General features: G+C 41.8%; 1 protein-coding gene across 3 annotated transcripts in view; it reads right to left on the bottom strand.

Annotated features, from left to right (window-relative positions):
* GAREM1 (GRB2 associated regulator of MAPK1 subtype 1) overlaps positions 1 to 21195 on the bottom strand; it is a 196546-nt gene that overhangs the window by 104209 nt on the left and 71142 nt on the right. For all 3 annotated transcript variants that reach the window (XM_026496161.4, XM_026496162.4, XM_044382910.3), the window contains exon 2: positions 18682 to 18822. In XM_026496161.4, the coding sequence (XP_026351946.2) occupies positions 18682 to 18822 (141 nt within the window). The remainder of the gene's footprint in view (positions 1 to 18681; positions 18823 to 21195) is intronic.

Genomic DNA, 21195 nt, shown 5'->3' with positions numbered 1-21195 from the left:
CAAAGGGGTACTGATCATATACACCCAAAGAGTGACACCCAGTGAGTCATCAGAGGGGCAAGTTCCACCCTGTGAAGCCTCCACACCTGTCTGTCTCACCATGACGAAAAGGAACAACACACAAAGCTCTCTACTGTGGTGTTGCAATGTCAACAAAGCTGGGAATACTGGTTAAACTGGCCGCGTCAGCTGAATAGCCACTGGATTTGGCTTGGGTTCCCTCTACCAGGAAATGGGGCAAGAGGTCAGAACTGTAACATAATAAAAGTAACCCCCAAGGACTTCCAGAGAAGAAAGCAGGACAAGGGTCGTTCCTGGAGAAAGTGGAGTATGGTGCCTTTTTTTTAGTCCCAGCCTCCAAGCAACTTCATTTTGGTTACAGCTCTCTCCGTGCTCCCTTGTACTCCCACGCTTACTGCTGCTAATGCCAGTTTCCCTCCCCTAGAAGTTCTCCTAGCAGTTATCAGCAGGCTTGATAAAGCTTTCTGTATTAAGCACTCTCCCTAGTCTGTATACAGCAGAAAGGCTTAAAAGCACTGATCGTGGATACTCCATAAAGAGTAGATAAATATCTGAATTTTTATTTTTAATTAGAGGATAAAAAACGAAACAGTCAAACAAGCCTAGCTGGAGGAGACATGCAAAACTGCTGTTATCAACTTGGAAGATAATACTATTTCTTATTTATAATGTCAAAACTCAACTCCTTCTGGACATGTTTTAATAAAAGGAAATTTTATCTACTTAGGTAAAAAGTAGGTTCCATTTGTGGGGAGCAGGGATTTCTTTCTACTGCCATGGAACAGACATAGGTATAAATAAAGTCGATGGCACCCTGCGATATAGGAGACAAGACTGGATGCAACTCAAAGCCCAAAGCAACGTGTTCTTCGATGGGGGGGGGCGATGAAACGAAGGGGACAATGGATAACAGGTACTTCCTGTTGGACACATCACTTCCTGTTCTCCCTGGCTGAGTTCTCCAGAGAATAACAGGACATACAGGTGCTCATGTCCTTCATCTACCTTAACTCACAGACACAAGTAGAAAATGTGTAAAACATAAAGCTTTCTTTCCTTGGATAACAACTGCTTGGTATCATCTTCTGGTTTGGTCAAATTATAAAAAGGAAAGAAAAAAGATCTGTATTTTTCTCTTCCTGCCCATTTTCCCAAGAAGACTCTGACAAGGAACTGTGAAAACATGAATTTTCAGGTTTTCAGGGTATATACCTTTACAAGTAAACCCCCTGAGATTAAGGCAGCCAGAAGATGACGGCAACATGGAATAGCGGTCACACAGTAGGCTCCAGCTGCCCTCCAGTATTTCCAGATCACTAAGGTTGGGTCACTACGTGCTGTCCTATTTTTCAACCTTTCAGACATATAGGAAGCTGGTCACTTTCTATCATCTGCTTTAAAGTGGATCAGATTTGCTGTCAGTGGTGTCCACTTATGGCAAGTCTCTCATAATTTCTTCTCTAAATTGGTCTTCAAGGCCTTATAAAACTGCAGGTGAGAATTTCTAGAAAATGAACCCTAAAATGAAACCACTGGGATTCACCCTAAATAAACTATGAACACACAGTGTTCGCAATTGATGGAGAATGTGCTCACAGATTTCATTTTGCCAATACACCGATTTGCTTACACTGAGCACGGGATGTCAGGAGCTTTAATCGTAACAGAGATAACAGCAGCCAGAGTTCTCGTATGTGAAATGCCTCAGCTTCCACTGAAGACTATGAACCCAGCGTTCACACTACATATTTCCTATCACATATTTCAAACATGGTCTTAAAAGACGTGAGAAACATTCACGGAGATGTTAGAAGGTAAAGTGAGGTCACGTGGTCATCAATTCCTTTTCTAGGCAGTTGTCCAATTTTGTACAGTGTTCAGTTATTACATACCTCTCCACTTCTTGCTCTGTACGATAATTAGAGTGCGTCCTTTAATTTGCAGCTTGGTTTTCTAAATATAAATGTATATGTTCTTGGGTCAGTGACTTAACTCTCCACCTCTCCTGCCACTGGTATTTTCCTTGTTTGCCTATGCCCGTAGGACAGGATTCTACCTCCAGCTTAAACCAAACTGGTAATAATACTCGCCTTACGCTAGACCCTTTCTTACACTCAAGTAAAACAATATAGCTCCAACAAAAGCAACTGAGCATTAGTTTTAAGCAGTACCTCTAGAAATATATATATAAATTGTATGTCATGATGATGAGACAGAAAAGTAAAGGATGAAAGGCAAAAGGAAAATGCCTGAATGATTCTAAAAATAAAAATGTTTGTAAAATAGGAGTCTTTGCACAACTCTAAATGGCAAATAAGACACGCAGCAATCTAATACTTCCTCATGTACTCATTTATTCAACCATTTAAACATCTATGTAACAGGCATGCGGCAAGGGACTATGAAGAATGCAAAGATAAATGAACAACTATACTCAAGAGCTTATAATAAAGTAGCAGATAGATATAAAAGGCATGTTATATACTGAAGTCCCAGACATGGTTTCAATAAAGTGCTATGAGAATTACAAGAAGAAACAGCGCTTCCTACAATGGCATTTGAGATGAGTGCATTTAGAATGGCTTTAAGATCAGGGGCCACTTATTCTAAGCACAAAAGATGCCCACTTTTCCTAAAGAAGGAGCTTAGTATAGAAAAACTGGGAAAATCTCGACCTACTAAAAGTAATGCTTTGCAAAAGGATAGTTCATTATAGTTTGCAGAGCTTCTATATGTAATATATTTAATATCATAAATATTACTATCACTCTTTAAAATCCCGGACCTGAGAAAGGATAAAGATACTTTTGGAAGTTATAGAGATGGTAATGTTAATTGCAGAGTCAAGCACTAGAATCTCTAACTTCTGACTCCAACTCTAAAACCCACTGCACCCCACACAGCCACCCAAGAGCCTGCGTACTTCAAAGAGCAATTCTTAAGCCTGGTGAGACTGCAGATCCTAAACTATATGGTGTTTTCCACAGGTTTGTCTGACTTTGGGGAACCTCCCTAATCTTACTCGTTCAGACCAGTTAAACTGAGTCAGGAATCACTTGAGGAACCCCATCCATTCAAAAGCTGCCAAGTGGAGTAATCCATCCCTTGAATTAAGTCTCTTGTAGGTACAGCATCATCACGTTAGATACCCTGCCTATCCTTACAGCTAGTCAAACTGGAAATCATCTCATTGAAGACAATGGCTAAGTCCAGTGATTTGGAATTGATTCCAACATGAACAGATTTTTAAAGGACGATGGTACATGCCTGACTCTTCAATCCAATTTACATGAACTTTGTTCAGAACATGACCAAACAGGGCCATCCCAGCGTAAGAACTGCCGCCATCACCACGGTGGAGCCATACGTGGATTGCCAGGAACCTTAACTTCTAACAGGGGTCTATGCATACTTAATGGAATTTGAAAAACAATCTGGAAAATGATCTTAAGAAACTCATGATACGTTACCATGTTCAGCCAAATGGCTGGGTTAAAAGTATGGTAGAAAATAATCAGGGTCTCTCATTTGGCTGAACATGGTGATGTATGATGAGTCAAACAGGTATTTGGAGGAAATCTGTAAATAAGATCCTTCACATAAAGGTAGAAGGGACATTTTAAATACTATAACAAATCTATACATAACATTTAACATGTTTTCACATGCCAACAAAGAATCACTGTCTTATTGAATAACAGATGTGTTGACATTTCAAGGCTTAACCACCTTCATTTAAATCAAGCAAAGACATTATACAATGGAAACAATGTGTTCTGGATGCTGCTCTGTACTACTCTGCAGAAATTACATTCTCCACTTAGTTATTTCTAGAATATTAGAAGCATTATGGATTTTTATAACCTAATCTTATACCTGACCACTAAATTCTGATATTAATTATAATCTTTGGTTCCATTGCTGTACTTGGATATCCTAGGGAGACAATCATAAGACATTTTCTTCTTCCTTTCCAAAATCTGGAATCTTGTCTCCTTTTTTGTCTAACTATGTCAATCACAAAGTAACAGGAAAAGCAGCAGGGACTATTTACAGATAGAAAACACTCAGGATAGGTCAGATACTCTTCTTAAATTTGTTAGTTACATACACGCTCATTTCAGCCTCTTGGTACGTAAATGAGATAGGTATTATTATCCCTATTTTATAAAAGATGAAATTGAGGCACAGAAAGTTTAGGTAACCTATATAAAAGATCCCAAAGCCTCTAAGCAGTTGAGCCAGATCAATGAACCACCTCTTTATGTTGTCATTTTGGTATAGAATGCACTCTAGTTGGGAAAGTTCAAGTTGACAGGCCACTGGTATAAACTGAATGTGTCCTCGTCCCCGCCCAATTCATACTTTGAAATCCGAAAGCCCAATGTGATGGTATTAGAAAGCAGGGCCTTCAGGAGGTGTTTAGGTCATGAGGGTGGGGCTCCCATGAATGGCATTAGTGCCCTTATAAGAGACCCCAAGGAACTCCCTAGTCCCTTCCACCATGATGGCACAATGATATTGGACTTCTCAGCCTCCAGAACTGTGAGAAACAAATTTCTGTTGTCTAAAAGTCACACCGTGTGTGGCATTTTGTTACAGCAGCCCAACAAGACTAAGACAGCCACAAAAGAGCAGACGTGAAAGTGGGAACCCTCATTGTGCTCCTGATTCCAGTCGTTGCTGTTTGCTGCAAAGAAGGGGGCAATCACCTTGAGTCTGCCAGGAATCACAGAGCCGATCCAAGGTGGTTCCTGCTACCTCATCATCCTGGAGCCCATGTCATTCAAGGTCTAGTGTTACTACTGAGCCAGAGTGTGGCACTGTCTGGATAGTCAAGCATGAAGACAGTGGTCCAGGGACGACTGGACACCAGCAGCAATAGTGGGTATCGTCCTGCCACACAGCAACATGCTCGGCAGGGATGACGGATGGAACTCACCAGGAACACAGTGTCAAAGAGAAGATAATTTCTTAATGGTTCCAGCCACAGGTAAAATGCATCATCTGACTTTCCCTCTATCACTTCACAAAACAAGACTGCTCACTCACTATATAACATGTGTACGTGTGTGAATTCAGGAAGAGAGCAGGACTGAGGTGAAGTGAAGTTATATATGCCAAGAATTCTGTGGTTCGGTTTAAATGTCTTTATTCCTTAAGTTTCCAGTGGTCTGCTCTACTAACCCAGACACAGGGTTTTGCTCAAATAAGAGGACTGCTCTTTCCCTCGCCAGTTTATACCTTGGGAACACACAGACCCTTCCACATGGTGCTCCAAAGAGAAAGAGAGGGGCAATAAAAAGCCCTCGGATTTGTGAGCTTTTCCTGCTAGACAAGCAGAAGAACAGTATTGTAGGTCTTACGGCTGACAAGTAGCTTTGTTAAATGTAAAGGAAAGATAAAAACACTAAAAGAACAATTACAGCCTCAATCAAAACGCTTTCTCATACCTGAGGTTATATCCTCTTCCTGATTCAGTCAGCCTGCCCCGAGAGACTTCGGAGCAGTCCTAAAGAACAATGGAATGTATTATTTGCTATTTCCACCTTCCTTAGGCAATTTGCGAGTCACAAAGGGCCACCCCCACTGGCTGCCAAAGAGTTATCTCTAAAACACAAATATAACATCATGGGAGGGAGCTCCCTGCTGACAAGACACAGTGCAAACCCAGAAGGTTCATAAGAACGTTGTGACCCAGCTGCTGTAGCAGGATGCAGGCTGAGTGCTCAGGCTTCACTTGGGTTTGAATCTCGACTTCATCTATTGATTGCAGGACCTTGGCTAAGATCCCAAAGCCGTGGTTTCCTCATCTAGAAAGGGACAGTTTCTATGATTAAATAGGAGATGCACTGGCCCGAGAGCTGACTGTTGTGGGTCTTACGTGCACAACACGTGAGACTCCCTCCTCTCCAGCTGTCTCTCCATTCTCTGCCCCATCGCCCAGTGTCTAGTAGGTATTCAGTTATTCAGTCAATCTCCGAACATCTCCACAGACCAGCAGGCCTGCTTTCAGGTCTCCTTCCTAGATCTGAACTCCTTCGGTGTCACCTGAACTTAAAAAAATGCTTTTGTTAAAATGTTGGGAAGGGAGAAGAGAGAGCCATAAAAGAAAAATAGTGATACACTTCCATTTAGGGGGTCTGGGAGGAGGGCCCTCAGATCTTGACCCCACACAGCAACACCCTGCTCAATTCTTAATTTCAGCAGCGTTTTAAGAACCACACGTTCTGTGGATGCATACGCTGCAATCCGAAGCAGGAAGACCGGGTTTCACAATGTTGTTATAATTCTTCTAAAATCTGTTCACGTTAGGCATTTACAGATATACCCTTTTTTAATATAAAGGAAGAAGGCAAGAGCCAGGGTAGTCGTGGAGGATAAAAAAGCCTTGCAACTCAAGGGACTGCTCTTTTGCTGCCCCCTGAATTTTTCTGCCGTGACACACATGGCTGCTGTCGGTCTCATGCACTGTGTGCAGAAAGTCATGTCTATTCATAAACTACGTAATGTGGGTTTTTTTTTGTTTTTTTTTTTTTTAAGTCTGGGCAACGGCTTGTTATGTTTCAGAAATTAACTCTGACACTGGCTTTCTAGACCATGTCCGTCTGGCAGCCTCTATATAAAAAGTGAGCATTTTTGATAATGCAGCATAAAACTAATGATCAGTAATATAATACTAATTTCTGGTTTCTCCATCTCGACAGCACTGACACTTCGGGCTGGAGAGCTTTCTGGTGGCAGCTGTCCCGCACGTTGCTGCAGGTTCGACAGCATCCTCAGTTTCTGCCCACAGATCACGGTAGCTCCCCTGCTCTCGTTGTGACAACCACACACATCTCTAGACGTTGCCAAATGTCCCGGGGATGGAGAGGTGGGTGCAAACTCTCAAAGTGGTTGAGCAACTTGCTTGCTCAAACTTGGTTGAGAACCACTGCTCTATTAAAGAAAGAAAACAATCGTTTGTTTTCTTAAAGAAGTAACAGAGTTATTAAGAATTGTGATAAATTCCGGAGCACCTGGGTGGTGCAGTCGGCTGAGCACCCGACTCTTGGTTCCTGCTCAGGTCCTGATCTCAGGGTTGGGAGATGGAGCCCTGCGTCGGGCTCTACGTTTAGTGTGGAGTGTGCTCCAGGCTCCCTCTCCCACTGCCCCTCCAGCTCTGCTTTCTCTCATTCTCAAAAAAATAAAACAAATCTTAAAAAAAAAATTGTGATAAATTTCATAAGAGATGTTTTGATCTTAACAAGTCCACCTACAATACACATATTCTCCTCCACAGATGAATTTATTATGGTATTCAAAATGTGAGCAGACTATTTCATTCAATTCATCAATGTTTCCTAGATTTTTTTAAAAAAGATGTTACGTATTGGGGCGCCTGGGTGGCTCAGTCATTAAGCGTCTGCCTTCGGCTCAGGGCGTGATCCCAGAGCCCTGGGATCGAGCCCCACATCAGGCTCCTCTGCTGGGAGCCTGCTTCTTCCTCTCCCACTCCCTCTGCTTGTGTTCCCTCTCTCACTGGCTGTCTCTCTCTATCAAATAAATAAATAAAATCTTAAAAAAAAAAAGATGTTATGTATTTATTTGACACAGAGAGCGAGCACAAGCAGGGGGAGCAGCAGGCAGGGGGACAGGGAGAAGTAGGCTCCCTGCTGAGCAAGGAGCCTGACATGGGGCTCGATCCCAGGACCCTGGGATCACGACCTGAGCCAAAGGCGGACGCTTAACCGAGTCACCCGGGCGCCCCATTATTTCCTAGATTTTGATGCATAGAACAGATAATTCCTTTTGGATGAAGGAAATAAGTAATTGCCAAATATAGGCAAAACTATTAAATCTTTACGGCATCAATCTTTCAAGGCTGAGATTTTTGTACTCCCCCCCCCCCATCATCTGATCTCTTACTCCAAACATACTTTTCTGTGGAATTATCTCTGAGGTACCTGGCATCAGAACTGAACTGGGGGTGCCTGGGTGGCTCAGTCGGTTAAGTGTCTGCCTTCTGCTCAGGTCATGATCCCAGGGTCCTGGGATTGAGCCCCACATCAGTCTCCCTGCTCAGTGGGGAGTCTGCTTCTACAGCTCCGCCTCCCTCTGCCCCTCCCCCCTGCTCATTCTCTAATCAGCAAAATCTTAAAAAAAAAAAAAAAAAAGAGGGGCGCCTGGGTGGCACAGCGGTTGAGCGTCTGCCTTCGGCTCAGGGCGTGATCCCGGCATTCTGGGATCGAGCCCCACATCAGGCTCTTCCGCTAGGAGCCTGCTTCTTCCTCTCCCACTCCCCCTGCTTGTGTTCCCTCTCTCGCTGGCTGTCTCTATCTCTGTCGAATAAATAAATAAAATGTTAAAAAAAAAAAAAAAGAACTAAGCTGAAAACTGTAAGGAGAAGAGCATTCTTCCCAATCTGGAAGCCCAGCAACTGAGATGACAGGAAACTTCTATTAGAAGGCCCTAATCTTTACTTTCCTACTCTATTTAGTTTTAGGAAGAACTTGAAAGATTTTTTGATGTTGTTGCCAACATTTTAAGGGAAAAGAGTGTTTTTAGCAAAAAGGAAAACAACAGAAATAAAACCATAAGGAAAAAGCATGCATGACCACTTGAAACTGGGAGGTTAAAAAAAAAAGTCTGTTTCCTTAGACATGGGACAAAAAAAAAAAAAATAGAATTATGTTTTTCCTTTTATCTTGTTCCCTGACATCTAGGTATCAACTTTTCGTTCATCAGCGTTTCCCCCAGCCTAGCTCAGGGCTTCATTATCTTTCATCAGGTCTATTTCAACAACTTCCTTATCTGGTTTCTCTCACCTTCTTCTAATCCTTCTTTCTGGATCAGTGGGGAAGGTGACAGAGTGTTGGGGGGCGGGGGAGGCAGCCTCATGTAATCATCTAGAAACACAGATTATGTGAGTGCTCCCCAGGCACAGAGATGACAGCTCCCAATATTCATCCTAGAACTCAAACCCCTTCACCACTTGTTCTAACCTTATTTCCTAAATACTCCTTTCCCCTCTTTCCACAAAGCATTGATAATTCACTCTTGCCTACAATACAAACCTTTGTTCAAGCTGGTACTGTCTAGAATGCTCTTTCCTCCCACCTTCGCTTGAAGGCCCTCACCTGCCACTCCCAGACACCACGAATCTCCCCTTACTCAACAGCTCATCACTATTTGTTTGCACCTCTATTAGGGCAATTGCTTACTGGCTTCTTATAGCCATGTAGGGGCTTAGAGCTCTGTCTGCTACTCCAAGGGAATAAGAGACCAGACCAGTTCTCCACGTAGTTCTCAGGAATCTTCTGTCAACCTGTTGAAAAAGTCTGTCCTTTAAAGATGAATCAATTTCAGCTAGGTCAAAAATATTTAGTTGAGGCCCTGAAGTTGTCAGGCTTGTGATATAATAGGACTGCCCTCAAGGAGCCTTTAGCAGTGAGAAGAGCAAGACGGAAACACTCTTGGGCACAGTCTGTTATAGGGATTCCAAAGTGGAAGGGAGAGGAAGGCCCTTGTCTCTTTACATGGTGTGGAAAATCAGGACAAGCTTCTCGAGGAAGGTGGTGTTTGAGGCAGGATTTCACAGTTGGGTGGTGACTCTGATGTATGAGCCCTCCAACTACCAGAAATAGCAAGGGGTAAGGCCAGGCAAATGGGGCCTGAGGAATAACCAACAGCCCAGGGGAGTTGGCACCCAGTGTGGGGTCTACTAGACAGCAGTGCCCTTAATCCAATGGATGGACGCCAGGCCTCGGAAAGGCTCTGTGTTGGACAAGAGTCTGCACTCATGTGGGGACGTGTCTGAGAAGTCCTGGCCAGTGGTCGAGCCATAATGGGGGAAAAATAACCTGACAATAGCACCGAAGACTGACTGGAGGAGGAGAGGAGACTCTTGGGTCTTCAGAGCAGGTGAGACCCAGTGAGGGTAGTTGGGAAAGGGGAGCAGCTTTGACAGGCACTGTGGAGACAGCATCAGCAAGACGGGGCACACAATTACTTTAGGGGTAAAGAGGTGGATAAGGGCTAAAATTCCCACCCAAGGCGACTAGCTTTATGCTAGTAGTAAGAAAGCCAAGATGATGAAACAGAAAGAAGAGCTATAAGGAAGAACATAATTGCCAGTGAGTATTAAACTCAAAGAATGCCAAGACAGGGGGGAAGAAACGGAATATTTCAAAAGTCTATGTGCTCACAGCATTTCACTTACCTACAATGATTTCTAACGTCTAGAAAATAAAAGCTCTGTGTTTATTTTGCTTGTCTCACACTCTCTCATTGGCCTGACTCACTCTTGGGGACAAACCCCAGGATGTTCTGTAAACCAGTCCTAACAAGTTGGAGGCCCTGGTAATGTATACTTTACTAAAAACACATGGATGTGTCTGAATCAACTCTCCTCTTGCCCTAAATGTCAGAAAAGTCAGCCTGGTCCACGTGGTTCATTGTTTTTCTGTGTAGAATACACCTGACAACTTCTCAGATGGGGAAGCAGTTGAACAGAAGGCCAGCACACAACTTCACGGAGAGTGACTCATAAAGGTAAGTGATTCCAGTTCTAAGCAACAGAGTGGAGTGACTTCAGGAAGTCTGACCAGCACTACCATCAGTTTTGGAACATATTATTAAGTCTGTTTTCCGCAAAGAAAAAAAAAAAAAAACTCAAAGCTATTCCTCAAAGCTTAAAAGGTGACCTTTCAAAAGGTCACCTTTTAAAAAAAGATTTGCACTCATTTAGAGGTACAAATCCAACATGGAAATCAAATTATGAAGTGAGACAAGCCCATCCCCGCCCATGCTATAAACACTTCATTAACAGTGTGGTTTCAGGCAGCTCCTTCAAACTTTCCACCTGATGTTAATCGCATTATCTCATAGGTTAAATTACACTTGAACTGGAGGTATCCCATTCAAGTACCAACTTTCCATCCAACACCAACATACAAGAAGAAAAGGTCTAGAAAAGAGCAGCTCAGGAGTTTTAAACCCCAACACCATCCCGGTTTTATGTCTGAGTTTTGGTTTGTTTGTTTTTTGATCCTAGATTTTCTACTTGTAGAGTCACTGTATGATTTACAAGGAGAGTAAACAGGCTGAAATGTGAAAACAGCAATCGAGGGATTCTCAAGGTTTTATTAAAGTCATTTTACTAGCGTTTATAGATCAAGAGAAGCCACATGGTATGACACCAAATAGCTCTTCACTGAATTTGCTCCTATGTTCTCCCTTTCCCTATCTCCCGTAAGGATCTTATTTTAAGAGGAAACTAATAAAAAAAAATGTTTCCTTCCTTCCCCAAATCTTACACACACCCCGTTAACCCTTTTACTTAAATCACTACCACGAACTTGGGCACCCCCTGGAAACTGGCCCTGCTGAGAGCAGTCCCATCTCCTTAGGAAGCCATGAGCTGGATGGTGCTACCATGCTGCGAAATGCAATCGTTTCTTCCCAAGTTCACCTTTCACTGGGCTGTTTCCACAAACACTCAACATCAGAACAAAACCACCCAGTGAAAGGTGAACTTTCGCCCCTATAGAAATTACCCAAGACTACAAATAAGACTCAAGGATTGAGGCAGAGTGTTTTGGTGAGAAAACTACTTAAGAGTTTTATGTTACGATTAACTTTGCTACTGGTTGGTAAGTCACAGTCCTTTTTATGACAAACATTTTCAAACACACAAAATTAGGGTAATGAACACCCCATTTACTCTTCACCAAAATGGAACAATTTTAACAGCTTGTCTTATATTCATTTATTTTTATGTTTGTTTTAGCTGAAGTATTTTATAAATTATAATCACATTCCCTCCCTAAGTAATTCAGTATGTACCTCTAAAAAACAAAGATGTCTTCCTCATAACTATAAAACTAGTATCACCCCTAACAAAATCAAAATAATTCTCAAATATCATCTCATCACGAGTATCATTCATACTCCCATTTCCTGGGGTTATTGTTCTTAAGCATTGAGAAGTGAGACTAGAAAGCTATACCAAAGGTTGATGACAGTCCTTGAGTCATCCTTTCTCTGAAAGGTAGATGCTTACATGATTTCTTTATCCTTGCTTTGAGTTCAAGTGTCACTGTAATTGCCCAAAGATAACACCCACCTAAGCTCCGACATAAATCTATGTTATTAACAGCTACAACAATGACTTCATGAAGTAAAGAAGTGGAGGGAACGAGAGAACAAATGCCTTTCCAGGAAAAAAAAAATGACAAGGACGATTTCCCAGACACTGGGCGATTACTTAAATTGTCTCCCCCTCTTTTCTCTTCTGAATCATTCCTCCTAGCCTAGCTCCTTCAGAATCCATTATTCTTAAAAGTGAGTATTAGAAACTTTTGGCTCTTATGTCCTCTCTCTTGGCTTCTTTTTAATACATCTTGACAAGAGTAGTTGCTCCTTGCTTGCTCTTACCTTCCACTCATTTTTACCCCCTTTCATTATCTAATTGCCTTGCTTTTATTCACTGATAGCACCCCTCTGGAGACAGACAGTTTCTCTATCCACTTAGAATATGCTTTCTCCAGGCCTCAACCTCTCTGCTCCCAGAAGGCTCCCATGCATTGCCCTCTCCAAGTCCAAGGGGCTCCCGGGAAGCTCTTCTGCCTTTGCTTCTTGCTGGTAATTTATTCAGAGACAGGAATGTTACCTGTTTGCAGATGACTTATAAATCTGGAAAAGGTCAAGATAAATATATATTTACTTAAATTTCCCCTAGAGTCAGAATATAAGCAGTGAGCTGTGTGTGAAAGGAGAGGAAAGTGAAAGAGCGTTCTTCACCTTACTGACTAAGTCTAACCGATCTCTCTTCTGTACAATGGTCAGAATGCCTTATGTGTGGACGGTGCCTTCTAACACTTTCCAGGCAATAGCAGTGAGGGAAGTAGGCTCTGGTGCCACATATCCTGGGTTCAAATCACACTTCCTAGCTGTGTAGTATTAAAGACACTTAACTAAATCTTTGAACTTCAATTTGTACCTGTGAAAAATGCAGGTAATAATAGAACCCACCTCTGGGGTTTGTTGTGAAAGTTACATGAAGAAATAAAAGTAAAATGCTGGGTTAACGAAGTGTCTAGATAAGAGTTAGCACTAAATAAATTTTAGTGATTTATGCTAACTGTGACCTACAGATTCAATTACGAAAAGTGGTTATTTCTTAAGTATCTAATATTTATCACTGGCAAAAACTGGCTGGGATAACGTTCCTTGGCATACTCTGTTAGTCCATAGGCCTTTTTGAAAGGAAGTTTGGTTATTTCCATTTTAACACCTAGGCTTTATCTCATGTAATACAGAAAGTACACAAAGTGTTGTTCAATGCTAGTAGCTACTTTTGTAAACGGATGATTCATGCTAATTAAACTTGCAACCCAGGAGAATAAAATTAGCTTGTTTCGACATTTCCTTTTGTTCAGTAATCACACTTCAAGGTTATGTAGATACCACATTACTATAATTTTGCCTGAGAGACAGACTGCACACCCACATTTTTAAGAACAGGCACTGCCGACAGAAATCCAGGTGCTTGCTGAGTAAGAGCCCTGCAGACTTCACAAGCATATCTTCTACTAACCTTGTGCTCCAGTGTCACTTATTTCTGCACATATTATAGCTAGTAAGGAAGTACTGAGATCACTTTTGCTTGTTATAGATTCACCGGATTTGCAGGAGGATGAGAATTTAAAAATAGAAGCCAAACGTGGCTGCCATTTCTCTCCGATGCTTACGTTCCAGTAGCAATCTGTTCACCCGTGATGACAGCAAGCGTTCCATCAGATGATTTAAATTTTCATAAACCTGGTCAGAATTCCACTACTTCTCAAACGGGGGGATCCAAGACATACAGACACATCACATTCTGATCCATTTGGGTTCTCCAAGCTTTGCTTTACAGACAGCTATTTGGGGATAGCTTTCATGAGAGGTGATTATGAGGGGGTAACACTGATTAGTGGTCGTAACGTGCCTGGCACGGCATGAGTCACGGACATAAGTTACAAGGAACCTTCATGACATTTCTTAAGTAAATCTCCTTTCCATAGATTGGAAACTCAGAGCTTAGGAAGGTAAATGAAATTCCAGAGATCCAGGTGTTTGTGGAGCCTGAAATTTATATTAGTTTTAAAGGGAAAAAAAATGTCGAATTGTGAGTACTGACTTTGGTTTAACGCTCTAGAAGGGGTCAGCGTAAGTAAGGAATCCCGAAGCAGGAGCTTCCACAGTAACGACCTTGTGTCTGCCTGACAGACCCCTCCGAGCTACAGAGACAAAGGGATCTGATGAACAGAAATGTGAATTGTAAAGTGAAAATCATTCATCTTCAGAAAATCTTGGCTATAATGAAGTTGCACTCGACTTAAAAAAATTTTTTTAAATAGATTGGGTTTTTGGTTTAGTATGTCAGGAAAGACGGCAGTGGGCGGGGGGCAGTGGGAGGAATGCATGTAGGGTGAATGAGCGGTCTTTGATGAAGTGCCAAGCAGTAATTTACATGGTCTGAGTATGCAGAATGCAGAAAAATTCTGAGTTCTGCATTGTATGTTCCATAGAAAATCTTTGCCCTTTTGGGTGCAGTGAGAAGTTAGAAAGTTTAGATACAATTTATTTGTGATGCCTTTTGAATAAAACTTGTGTGAAAGCAGCAATCGCTTTTCTAAACACTATGCTAATTTTTCTTGAGTGGTTTCTTCACTGTTAGCAAAATATGTGATGCTGACTGAACACATTCTCTCTCTCAGAATCAATTGTTTGTTATACCAAGAAAACTCTTTCTTATCCAAAATGAAAAACTTATTTTGCCAGAATGAGGGAAGGTCTTTTTTTTTTTCCCCAAAGCACATCTAATAATTTTAGAATTCAGAATAAGGCAACTCTTATTACCATCGTATCAGAGCATAGTTTTGATAAGAAGTTCAAGTCATATTTATCTTTTCTCAAAGTTTTATGAAATTATTTCTTTTTCACGTAAGGAATTTCATGAAAATTTCTGATAAAGAAGATGGAAAAGGCACTCTAAATTGTGATCTCCTAAAAATGCTGTTTTCTTATATTCTGGAATATACGTGACTAGAGCTGTATACTGCTGCCCAGGCTGTGCACTACACAACTCCAAGGGATACTATTTACACAAAGTGAGGAGCGTTGCCTGGAGCAGGACAGTGCAGGGGGCTCTGAGGGAAGGAATGGTTGCTACCTCTGCCAGAAAAGAAGGACCTCCTTGGAAAAATGAAGGCAGCATGTCACAGAGACACGTGGGCCAGCTGGACCCAAATGGCTAAATCTGGGACAACCTGAACATCCAAATAAATAAGGACAGGAATAGATGATAACCCACTGAATGAAGTAACAATCCATAATTCCATAACAGGTGAGTAAGTAGATAAATAAACGGGAGAGACGGAAAAGCGCTCCTTGCAGTACAAAGACAGCTAACAAAGGGAGGAATCAATAGTGGGGTCTGGTTAGAAACGGGCGTTCTACCATTTTCGTGGTAAATACCAAATCAGACAGAAATCAATAGCTGCACAAGGATGGGGGTGGAGAGGTTTAGAGAAAGACCACTCCTCCTTTCAAATGCCCTAGTAATCACCAAGTAATCCTCACGAATGGGACTAGTGCCCTTATCTGAAGAGACAGGGGAGAGACGGTGGAATTCTCACTCCACCAAGTGAGCACACAGAGAGAAGACCCCCACCTGGAAACCAGGCAGCCCCCCTCACCAGACCCCAGATTCGTCCTGCCTCCAGAACTGCGTGAGATGAACTGTTTATAATCCTCCCCCTCTACAGTATTTGTTACAGCAGCCTGAACTAAGACGGTCCTGTTTGAAGGTTTTTTCCCCTTTAAGATACTTTCTTTCCTTTCATGTGAAGCGGTATGATCTTGGAGTCCGTGTTTCCTTTTAGTCTTGGCACCTCAAATTTTCATTTAAAAAAGGTACCATTTTCTTTTCTTTTTAAATTTTTATTTTAATTCCAGTACAGTTAACATACAGCGTTACATCAGTTTCAGGTATACAATTTAGTGATTCAACATTTCCATACATCACCCAGTGCTCATCATGACCAGTGCGCTCCTTAATCCTCATCACCTGTTTAACCCATCCCTCCACCCACCTCCCATCTGGTTTCCCAGTTAAGTGTACCACCATCTTCCTTATAAATAAAGAATAAGCTGTTGAACATACCATATCTTTCATCCTAGTGGAAGCTGAATGGCTATTAATTAAAAAAAAAAAATGTTCAAGACAATAAAACACAAATTCTTGGGGAAATCTTTTCTTCTGACACTGTGAACATCCACCCCAGAACAGTGGGTCCCAACCCTGGCTGTATAATTTAACTACATAATTTAAAATCCTGATGCCCAGCCCACACTCAAGACCAGTTACTGCAGAACCTCTGGAGATGGGATCTGGGCGTTGGTCATTTTTAAAGCTCTCTAGGAGATTCCAATGTGTAGCCAAGTTTGAGAGCCCTAGATCAAGAATCTACAGCAATAAAGAATTATATCTTTTGTGTACAGATCCAAAGAATTCACAAAGGTTTTTTAGAACTGGTCTCACTGCCTTAATTATAGAGAACAAGCAGATGGTCACCAGAGGGGAGGTAGGGGGGTAATGGGTGAAATAGGTGAGGGGGATTAAGAGTGCACTTACCATGATGAGCACTGAGTAATATATGGAATTGTTGAATCACTGTATCGTACACCTGAAACTCACATAACACTATATATTAACTATGCTGGAATTAAAATTTTTTTAAAAATTAAAATAAAAAAGAATTGGGCTCACATGTTGAGGAATGTACAGTCCCAACTAGCAAGTCAAGTTTTGCGTGTATCCAGGAAAAGGTAACTGAATGAAGACCAGGGCCTGTGCCATATCAATGTGAGACACCATAAATACACGTGGGGACCCCAAGGGCATAGTAGGGATGCCCGCACCCCCCTGAAGCAAGGAAAGGCCCTGATAAGAGCAAGGCTGATGAAGGCCATGCCGGCTGGGGAATGGAGTAAATGGAAGGGTAGCCAGTATGTCCAGCCAACAGTGAGGTGACCAGTCTAGCTAGATGGAAGGTTTGCTCTCCAGAGTAGAAGTGTGGAGAAGCAGACTAGAACCAGCCCTAGGGGCTTTGAGAAATAAGCCGTGGAGTCTGGTGGCAGTTCGCGGTCTCTAAGGAGATTTAAGCTAAGGACCAAATGAAAGCATTCCTTTGGGAAGACTGCATTGCTAAGCCATTCACAGTGAGTCAGGGGAAAGACTGAAAATTCAATCTACGACGAGAAGAACACAGTACAACAGGTAAAAATGCGTATGTGATGAAGCACAATCTTATACCTTCCTTTACAGTTTTCCACAAAAGACAGGCACCAGGAGTTTGGGCCTCCTAAAAATAGCACAGATCTCACCTGTCACGGGACCCCCTGGCAGGAGAGACTGGGCAGGCCAGAGGTTTGTCTTGTTCTCTGGTCCCTTTGGCCTGGTTCCTAATCTGACAGTTGTAATACTTTCTGCAGCTACACGTTCCTCCTTCTTCCATGAACGTCACTCCTATGGTCAGCAAATATAATTCTAAGGGACAAAATTTCAGGCTAGAGAAATTCTTTCCTATAATTTTTTTTAATGGGAAGAATTTTTGAGAAGCTGGGTGATCCTGAGGTCAGACTGGTAATTGCGGGCTCCTAGGAATCAAAAAGGGGCCAAACTATTCATTTATTCAATAAATATTGAACACTTACCATTTGCTGCCATTCTAGCCAGTGGGACCACAGCGAGGTCCCTTTTCCTGAAAGGCATCTCTCTGGGCATTATAAAGGTTTCACTCAAAAACATAATGGCAGTCTAGGGCTGCACAACTTATAAGTAATTGATTAAAGTGTTCTTCTACAGAATTTGAAAAACTGAATAATTATAGAGAAAAAAAATCAAGATCCTTTACATACTGATCTATAAGCCACAGATATAAATATAGGATAACATGTTTGGTTTTTTTACACTGTGTTTATAAGCCAGCACTATTGAAACTGTATTCAAGCCACTAGATGTATCCTGAACTCCAAACAGTGCTGATACATAGAACGTACTCAGTACAAGTTGGTTCAGTGGCACTGTTGAACCAAATGGCGTTCAAAGTGAGGTGAAATGGCAGCTCTCGCCCTGATTTAATAACTAAAGCAGTGAGGGCATCTCAGCTACCTGTATTCCAAATGCCTTGTTGCAAGAGGGACATGGTCAGGTAACCGAGCTTCCAATCCAATATTTTTGAAGCCAGACCACAATGCTCATATGCAAAATGGCATCTTGTAAAGTCATTCCCAAAACCAACATCCAAGGGGTGCCCAGGGTTATTCAGACACTGCAGCTCAGATACCGACGGCCATCCCAAGACGACAGAGACATTCTTTGTGCTTGTAAAATTTTCATTTTATAAATATCTGATAAGAATCCATATGTAACTACATGATTAATTAAAAACTACCCATGACAAAATGAAACTGAGCTTTCACTGACAGATAAAATAACCACAAATTCTTCTTTTTCTAAGTCGTCATACTCTAGTTTATAGACAAGTCCTATCTTCTCATTCAGGAAGAAAAAATTTTCATAGTCAAGTCCCTTCCTCTGCCTTTCTTGCCCCTTGAGGGGATCTGTACCTGGATAATGTACTGGAATCTCTATCTTTGGCCCAATGACGTAGTGTCCCTCCTCCAGGCTGTGGGCAGTGATGGTGGTCCACTGACGGCACGAATGAATCAGAAGGTATTCATTTTCCCGCAGCCCTTCTATGCATTCTCCTAGAAAAGATAATTTTGTATAAGAAACTTAGAATTAGCATCTGTTTGCTCCATACTCTGCGATCAAATTTCATTAGTTAAAGCTTCACTAATGCAGAAATTGGTAGTTCATCCCAAGATGACATACGCTTGCTTCCGAATTAGCATTAAAAAGGCATTCGACAACAAGTTGACAACCGCACACAGGATTCCCTAAAAATGTTTCCCACTTTTCTGCAAAGATATTTTCAAAACCTCATTTTATCTAAATGATTGTACTTAAGGGTAATAAAACATTTATTAAGTGCCAACAATATGTTAGGCACTACTTAGATGCTTTGCCTGTATTATTCCATGTGATGCAATAATATTATGAGGTAGGTATTGCTCCTTCTTTACAGGTGGGGAAAAAAATCAAGGTTCAGAATTTTAAGTGATATGTCTGAGGTCACAGATTTAATAAGCAGGAAAGTGAGGATTCAGGCCTAAGTCAGACTGATTTCAAGGCTTATGCTCTTAATCACTAAAATACAACTACCAAAAATGTATAATAAGCCTTTCTGTTGAAACAGTACTTGAAATGAAATGCCAGTATCTCCTTTTAAATTTTGTATATTTTGCCAGCTCTTTCTGGCCCCCTACCAAATTTCCCAATCAATTAAAAATAATGAAACTTTATAGCATGCAAATGAAATTATTTTTTTCATTTTGATATTTTCTGAGGTGCATTTTTAGCATCTGAACCAATGACAAATAAATTATTTCAAAAGAGAAATTCATCCCCTGAAACTTAAAAAGACATTTTTTTAGATGCTGAAACGATCCATCTCATTAATCCTGGCTTAGTCATTTTCAATGCTCAGATAATACCTGAAAATGCTAATTTCTTAAGAAAACAGTCTTTCTTATTTCTGCTGTTTATTACACTGCAATAACTAAAAGAGTCAGTGATTTAACTGGGTGTTTTGAAATGGAATTTATAGTTCACTTAAAAAAGTTTCAGTACTTTTATAATACAAAAGAAGTTAGAGGAGGCTGTAATGACCAATTTGGTTATCACAGTCATAAGCCATCAAATGTTTCCAATCCAGTAAGGCCACAATCTTCAAAACAGTCTTTTTTTTTTTTTTAAGATTTTATTTATTTATTTGTCACAGAGAGAAGGAGAGCACAAGCAGGGGGAGTGGCAGGCAGAGGGAGAAGCAGGCTCCCCATTGAGTAGGGAGTCTGATGCGGGACTCGATCTCAGGACCCTGGGATCATGACTGGAGCCAAAGGCAGATGCTTTACCAACTGAGCCACCCAGGCTCCCCTCAAAACAGTCTTAATGCAAGAATACTTCATCTTGGCCACAGGAGACACAGATGGGGAGTGGGGATGAGGGTGGGACAGGAGAAAAAGCAGATCTGGAAGCAGAGGTACCCCAGCAAAATTGCGAGGTCTAACTCCCCAGGGGAAACTTCCCAAACCAGACTCCCCTGCCCTTCACTCCTTGGGAGACCAGGTTCATGAAGTCCTCCCAAGGAGGCTGCTAGTACTTACAAACACTCTGCAATCCCCTCAAGCATGTTGGAGCAGGAAAGAAAGATCTGGAAGGGCTGCTCCAAAGGAGAAATCATGTGGCCTCCCCTGAGGCTCCCCAGCAGGAGGCAGGAGGAGGGGGAAGGGCACATAGACAAGGGGGCAGGGGTTACAAGCACGGGCCATGAAGTCCAACAAATTTGGTCCAGTCATAGCTCTGCCCCCGACCACTGTGTGGTCTTGGGCAGACACCTTCTCCCCCCTTCCCCATGAGATGGGGCAACAACAGTACCCACTTCACAGAGGGGCCATGAAGATACACAGTGACAGTGATGGGAAATGTGGGGCACCAAATCTGTCGTATGATGTTAGGAGGGATCCGGAAACGTCAGCTATTAATTTTATTTACTGTATGCTGTTTCTCCCTAGAATTCCATCCTTATATAAACATTGTAATTTAGGTCCTATTATCCTCCTACAGGTGAGGAAATAACCTTCAGGGCAGTTAGGAAACGTGCCTAAAGCTGCATAGCAGAAACTGACTTTGGGGTCCCTCTACGTCTCCCCCTGTTCTTTCAACACCACACTGACTTTTGCCTTGAAAACTGCCAACCATAATCCAAAAAACGGGGAGAAACTGACCCTCAGCTCCAAGTCTCACTCAAGGAAGGAGGGAGACAGTATCAGCAACAAAAATGAATAATTAAATTATGAATTCATTAGAAAGCGAAAGGTGCTACGGGAAAAAAGAAAAAGTAAAGGGTTAAGAGGATCAGGAGTACTGTATACGAGAAAGAAGAGTAGTTTGCAAGGTTGTCGTTTTAAGGATTTTTCATTCATTTATCCAACAAACATTTATCTCCTTATTTGTTT

The sequence above is a fragment of the Ursus arctos genome, unplaced genomic scaffold (assembly GCF_023065955.2).
Source record: "Ursus arctos isolate Adak ecotype North America unplaced genomic scaffold, UrsArc2.0 scaffold_17, whole genome shotgun sequence".
In the NCBI taxonomy this organism is placed as follows: domain Eukaryota; kingdom Metazoa; phylum Chordata; class Mammalia; order Carnivora; family Ursidae; genus Ursus; species Ursus arctos.
Note: the sequence above shows the minus strand (reverse complement) of the source record. Positions and strands in the feature narration are given on the sequence as shown.